At 34.8% G+C, this 6,762-nt stretch overlaps 1 protein-coding gene across 6 annotated transcripts; it reads right to left on the reverse strand.

Annotated features, from left to right (window-relative positions):
• Positions 1–209: 209 nt before the first annotated feature.
• Positions 210–6,484, reverse strand: LOC110930224 (glycerol-3-phosphate acyltransferase, chloroplastic). Of its 6 annotated transcripts, none has more exons than XM_022173479.2 (13): positions 5,974–6,484; positions 3,698–3,795; positions 3,478–3,564; positions 3,304–3,401; positions 2,653–2,710; positions 2,452–2,553; positions 2,315–2,376; positions 2,130–2,240; positions 1,237–1,315; positions 1,003–1,122; positions 817–930; positions 606–745; positions 210–501 (listed from the first exon to the last, which is right to left on the reverse strand). In XM_022173479.2, exons 1-12 carry the CDS (start codon positions 6,251–6,253, stop codon positions 611–613), a joined length of 1,344 nt encoding a protein of 447 aa, XP_022029171.1. In that variant the 5' UTR covers positions 6,254–6,484; the 3' UTR covers positions 210–501; positions 606–610. The 6 variants fall into 6 exon arrangements, with proteins under 6 accessions (XP_022029171.1, XP_022029169.1, XP_022029170.1 ...); XM_022173477.2 differs by having other exon boundaries at positions 210–504; XM_022173478.2 differs by having other exon boundaries at positions 595–745.
• Positions 6,485–6,762: the final 278 nt, after the last annotated feature.

The following is a 6,762-nucleotide window of genomic DNA, read 5'->3' on the forward strand; positions in this document are numbered from 1 at the left end:
TAACCCTACTTGACCCGTGGAACATATTTCCCTTGTTTTAAATTGACCCGTTAATTATTACATGGAAGCCCAAAGTGACCCATAGTAATTAAAAAATGACCCATGTATACGCATTTGGGTCAGAAGTCCCCCCCACCCCCACCCACCCACACCCAACAATCAACCATCACCAGTCATCAACCCGACTATATGCAACTGACAATAACATAAGAAAGCAGGGCAGGAATGGAAGTTATGATATAGTAAAAAAGGTCCAACATGATGTTTGTGTTGAAGACCTGTCTACAGCTTGATGGTCCTTTACAAGCTAACATAACCATACAAACTCTACATTGCCCATCCCTAAACCATTTCATTACACGTTATATGTGTATATATTCTTCTTTAAAAAAAAAAAACTTAAAAACAACAAATTTCTCTTGCTGATGGAATTTGCTTGCAGATCTTCTATGCTTTGGTATCTATACACCTAGGCTCATGTAAAAATAATATTCTCACCTGCTGCTGCATTGAAAAAACAAACAAGTTATTTAGCAATCCGATTCCTCCTATTCTGTACAAATTTTAAAAAAGGATGCATGCCTGAAGACTAACTTGGGGCATACATATACTAGTCAACAGGTTGCGACAATGAGACACTTGATGTTGATGCTTCTAAGCCTTTTGCTCCATTTATGGCGGATTGTAGCACGTTGTATTGCTCGCACACTGAATCATAAAGTGCCTGTGAATAAACTGCCTTGGCCTGCAAGCAATATATTTATATAAATAAAATTTTTAAGGACGGAAAAACATGTAAAATTATGTAACACCAACCTCCTCAGGGGATCCACAAGAAGCAGTGGCCTTTTGGAAATCAACTTCAGGTGCAACTGATATTCCAGTGCCATGAAAAGATATCAACCTTTTCTCTCCAATTTCTTTCTCAACCTATACATTTATAATATAATTATAAAAAAATAATAATAAAATTATGAATACCAGAAGCAAAAGGGAACACACCTGAGGAGGAGGGGGCATGATGTCATGGCATAGTATGGCTAAAGGATATATATGACCCACCACACCAGCATGGTCCACAAGCCTTCTCATGTTGTCCAGAGAACTGGCATCGAATGGTGCCTAAACATAACATATGTAGTTATAATTTATAAACGTGTAGGTGCCTAATTTTAAAAAGTTAATAACGTGAAAATAACACGTAGTATCCATGTCATACAAGGAAAGATGTCTTACTGGAAACCATTGATTTGTGACGGGATCAGGCCTGTCCCTTCCACCACTTGGTGCAATCCAGATTATTTTTGATCCACCCCTAGAGTTCAAAAGCTAAAACTATTAAACCATTTAGGATTAATTTCATACATACCCTTACAAACTTGAAAATTTTCATACGTACCCAACCAAAACTAAAAATATTATATACACCCTTACAAAATAGTTAAAATATCATATATACCCAATTTATTAAACACAATCTAATAAATAATCATTCCACCCTTATTTTTTTAACTTCTAAGTTGTCATATTTGCTCATCTTTTAACTTCATATATTTATATAACACATTTTAAATTTATTTTTTACCCCTTCTATTTTTATATTTTTTTTATTTTCTCCCATAAACAATAGTATTCTCCATATATAATATTGAAGCTAAATAACTTAAGCTAGAAATGAGTAAATATAATATTTGAAGTTGGAGGTCATATATGAGATTTCAAAGTTTTAGAAAAATAAGGGTAAAGTCGTCATTTATTAAATTGTTTTAAATGAATTGGGTATATATGATATTTATAATTTTGCTTGGGTATATATGATATTTTGCAAGTTGCCCCAACAATTTAATAAGATTAAACAACATTGAAGTTGTTTGAATAACAGATTATCAAAAGAGGTAAAAAGTCCTAAAAAACATAAGTTGCCCAATTACAAAAAAGCCCAAACTTGAAGGGCAGCACACATTATTAATCATAAAGATACATACATATTTGATTTGATGGAAGCACATTTAATCTGTGTAGAATATTACTTACAGAATGAGATAGAGCAAATAATAGCAACTGCGACTTTATAACCACACAGAAGTTCCAACTTAAATATTATAATTTTCAAAAAGAATAGTAGATACCTCAAAAGCAAAGCCATCTCTTTTAAACTTCTTGTATTTGCTCTCCTTTTCATATCAGCAAGCTCAGGAACATCGTTCATATGTTTTTTTGAATATACGCACAGCAAGTTCCTATGATATAAGTTCATATCAGGACAACTATATGAAGGCATGATTGTTATGTGGAATTAAAAAGTAAATAGAACCTTCCCATGCTGAAAGGCTTACAAAGAGGATCCGTTATAACTCTGTCCCCTGCCACATAGATCTGCATTACAGTAATCAAATATTTAACTCAATGAACATTTTCATCGTATGTGGCATTAATTTAAAGAAAACTTACTATGTTCTCGGAAATATAAGGATTTGTTGTTTCAAGCAACAAGGCAATGACAGCTGGATCTGCTTCGGATTGGTGGTTTGAGATCAAAATTACATTTTCACCCTGATGGTTTTAATGATAATAAGTAAATATTAGGATCTTAAGAAAGATCAAGATTTCACACACACAAAAAAATAAGAAGAAGAAGAAGAAACCAGGAACCTGCTTCAGCTGTTCTTCCATTTCACTGAAAAGAGAGACGTTGCCAACATATGATTCCCTGATAATCAAATACGATTACGTCGTAGGAATGACAACGATACTCACATGTTCCTTTATAGTTATTGTGTAATATGGGCTATGCATTTAATATCGGTGATATATCTCCGATATGTCGGTTATCGGTCCCCATGTAAAATATCGGAGTCAAATATCGGTACCGATATTATCGACGATTTTAACCGTATATCACCGATTTTCCCGATATCAGTACCTTTCTTCTTAGTTCTACCATTCGTCTTTCTTCTTATTGCTGCTATTAGTGTTTTAAGTCTTAATTGTTAATTGTTAGCGTTTGTTTCAAGTCTTAATGAGTTCCCACTTGCTACAATTGTTGTGTTTTGCAAGTTGCAAAAGGTTAATTTGTTAATGGTAGGAGAGTATACTGAATTGTTAGTGTTAAATTGCTATATATATCAGTTCTACATGATATTAACGTTACCAATATCCCACCGCGATAACCTATATCTCAAATATCGGTCCTTGACCGATATCCGATGTTTTACCGCATTAACTGCTTCGAATATGGGAAAGCTAAATGAGGAAGTCCACTAAATACAACGATGAGAATCAAAACAAAGACTGTTAACTAACCTGAAATTGATCAGAGGACGAATATAATTTTGACCAAACATATAGTAATTAAAAGGCTCTCGAATAGCTTCATGATACGGTGAAAATTCGAAAGGCTCCTGAAAATTAATTAACATGTTTAGCAAGAAGTATAATTCAGATTAGTTATTACCAATACGTATCATCTAAGCAAACCTTCACATCCAAGAACATTCGATCAAATGCTACACGCATGTTTGACAATACAATATCTTCTGCACGGGGATTACCACTTTGGAAAACCTGAATAGGGAAAGAACGTTGAAAGTTAAGAAATAAGCACTTTTGTTTAAGTGAGCCTCTTATTCAGATGGCAAATGCTATTCAGTGTTTCACACACTTTAAAAAATCAGGATGAGCCCAAGAATATAATCACCGCATTTTTGTAGTTCTGATAGAGTTCCTCCATTGAGTGAGCGATATGTTTTGGTAGTGTTCCAGCTTCTGCCTCTCTTTGAATTACAGAAAGAAGATCTGCAATAAATAGTAAAACTAAAACCCATTAAATAGATTTAAATAAAAGGAAGCGGGGTTTCACTCAAATCATGGGAAATCTATTAAATAAACGTCGTATGGCGCAAATATAGTAAACTCATAAATATCAGCTCCAAATATTTACGTAATAAATTATTGCGTCACACGGTCACTGAGTTTCCTTATAATGTAATACTTGATGAGTAAATAAAAAGTGAGAGAACCTATTAATTACTTCCAAAATTGACAACTTTATAGGAAGACATAACTTATATGATTCAAACAAAATTTGCAACTGTTGTTATCCCTAAAATGTTGGATAACAGAACCATAGTTGTCAATAGCGATCGCTACGCTCGCTATAGCGAATAGCGTAGCATATGGGTCTAGTCTCGCTATAGCCTCTGTAGCGATAGATAGTGATGGCAGCGACCTTTAATTTTTTTTAATATAAATAGCAATTAAAATAGCTGGATTTTAGGTTTTTGTTAAATATACATGTAAAATAGCGTATATACCAGGGTATTTTGATATAATATACATATAAATTAAAAAAAAAATCTAGTGTATCGCCATTGCTATGTGGCATATAGGTAACTTATCGCTATTTGTCGCTATTCGCCATTAACAACTATGAACAGAACAAGCGAACAGTCTACTTAAAAGTGTATAGGTCTCGGCTTTTCCGAAAGTAATTGGTAGGAAAAATTGGATATTGAATAGTATAATACATTTATATTCTTTAAATGAGTTGCACATTTGTAAAATGTTTCATAGAAGGGATAAAGAATTATTATTGCATAAGTTATGGATATTCTAGAGCATTATGATATATTATTGAGGATGATTGGATCGAATACAAAAATAAAAGCAAGGGCGCCATCCATTACAGATTACCAAAACTGTCAATTTATTATGTATCCGAATGTTCTAGTCCTATAAATGCATTAACTCGGATTGCATATAAAGATATCACTCTCTCATCAACATGCACCTTATATTTAAGGAACCCTAAATCATCATACATTCATATGGCCAAATAATGATTGACAAACAACTACGGCAATATCTAAAACCAGTAAGGCCATGAATAACTAGAGCACCGCAATTAAAGTGTTGGATGATAACACTAAGAACAATTGAAGATCCAACAACACGATGAATAAAAGTGACGGTTCAACCTCGAATCACCCGTAAAACAAGACAATGCAGCAAATATATTCAACAAACATTAGTTTTACTTAGCGTCAATGGCGCAAACATACTCGAACAAAACAAAATATGTAAAGATAAGATACACGTCATTCACTCGGGAACATATCCAAAACATCAAGGAAGCTGTCAAAACCATTTATCCCATTGAAAAATCAGTTTAGGAAACTTTAGACAACCAACGGATTACACACAGCACATAGACACGAATACGGATGTAAGACAATGATGTTGGGATTGTGGAGTCTTCGCAAGGCATTTGGGTAGCCGGCCCTAATTGTGTCTCTTGGCTGAATTTATGGTAGATCACCATATGTCAGATTTCTTGTTCTCAAAGTTGTTTACTCTAATCTAAATGTTATATAAAGATGATAGACCATTGTAATTCTCTTGAGCACCTAAAAAATAAGAAAACCCTAGTTGCAGCTGTGGACGTAGGTCAAATTAGACCGAACCACGTTAAATCTTGTGTAAACTACATTTCTACAGTTTGTGGTTGTGTGTGTGCCTCTGAATTCCTAACAAATGATGCATACGGATGTATGCCGCTCTATACCTACCACGAGAAAAACTAATAAAACCTTATTTCTTCTCTAGCTATTAGAAATTTGCTTCTTATCTGTCTCAGATCAGAGCATATGTTCACTATACAACTACATATATGTCAAACCTCATAACAAATTTGAGAAATCGGCGACCTCTCCAACACTCAATTCAAACGCATTTCGTTATAACCGAAAACAAAGGATAAAAACCTACAGAACTCAAATCACAAAATGCTAACAATAAACATCACATCAAATTATCAATCAATCTCTTAAAATTCATCTACAGTCACTTTGTTATCAATTAAAACAGAACAATAATCAATTGCGCATGCCTGCATACAGCATCAGTGTATCACAATTCACAACACAAACATTCAATCAGTAAACTCACTGCACAAACATTCACGAAACCGCATACCTTGTTCAGACAGAGCATCGATGAATGTATGCGAGTAACCGAGCTCGGATCCGGAGATCGGTTGTGTAGCAGAGGACGACGACCACTTCTTGCCTTCAAACGTCTCCGCGGCGGCATTCGCTGCCCTAGAAAACGCTAGGTACGGAAAATGCCGGAAAATCGAGCGACTGCGCACGGATGAAGATGTAGAAACTGTAGAAGGAGGTGAAAGAGAAACAGAAACCCTAGGGTTTGCGGTGGAGAAGAAGAGAGTAGGAGAAGAAGACGAGAGAATCGACATAGCGCGTAGAGAGAGAGACTAGAGAGTAGTGTGTGTGTGTGAGAGAGAGAAGGAGAATTGTTTCAGGTGGATGACAGTGGTGTTAAACTAGTGGTTGTGATTGTGGTGGTTTGTGGTGGTGGTGAACGGTGGCGGAGAGGGGGGAGTGGGGGCACATTCTTTTCATCGAAAAGGAATCAAGTGAGTGCCGATTGGATATTTTGGATGAGCTGACACCGCCGTTGGATAGTGAAACTAACTGGATAACCGTTAAACCACTTTTTGTTTTCTTTTTCGTTATTTTATTTGGATTTAGATATTTTGTAAACAATACGATTAATCACATATTCATATCACTTTTGTTTCTAAGTTTATTTATATTATATAGATAGGATTAGGATAATGCTAGATAAAAAACCCTAAAATTCTTAGAAAACTCTGGAAACCTAAATGGGAAGCCATTTTTTACCCAACCTCCCGACATTTTTTTTTTTTGAAAAAAATTACACATGTAATATACATGTTTTAGA

Source organism: Helianthus annuus, chromosome 3, assembly GCF_002127325.2.
Source record: "Helianthus annuus cultivar XRQ/B chromosome 3, HanXRQr2.0-SUNRISE, whole genome shotgun sequence".
Lineage (NCBI taxonomy): Eukaryota > Viridiplantae > Streptophyta > Magnoliopsida > Asterales > Asteraceae > Helianthus > Helianthus annuus.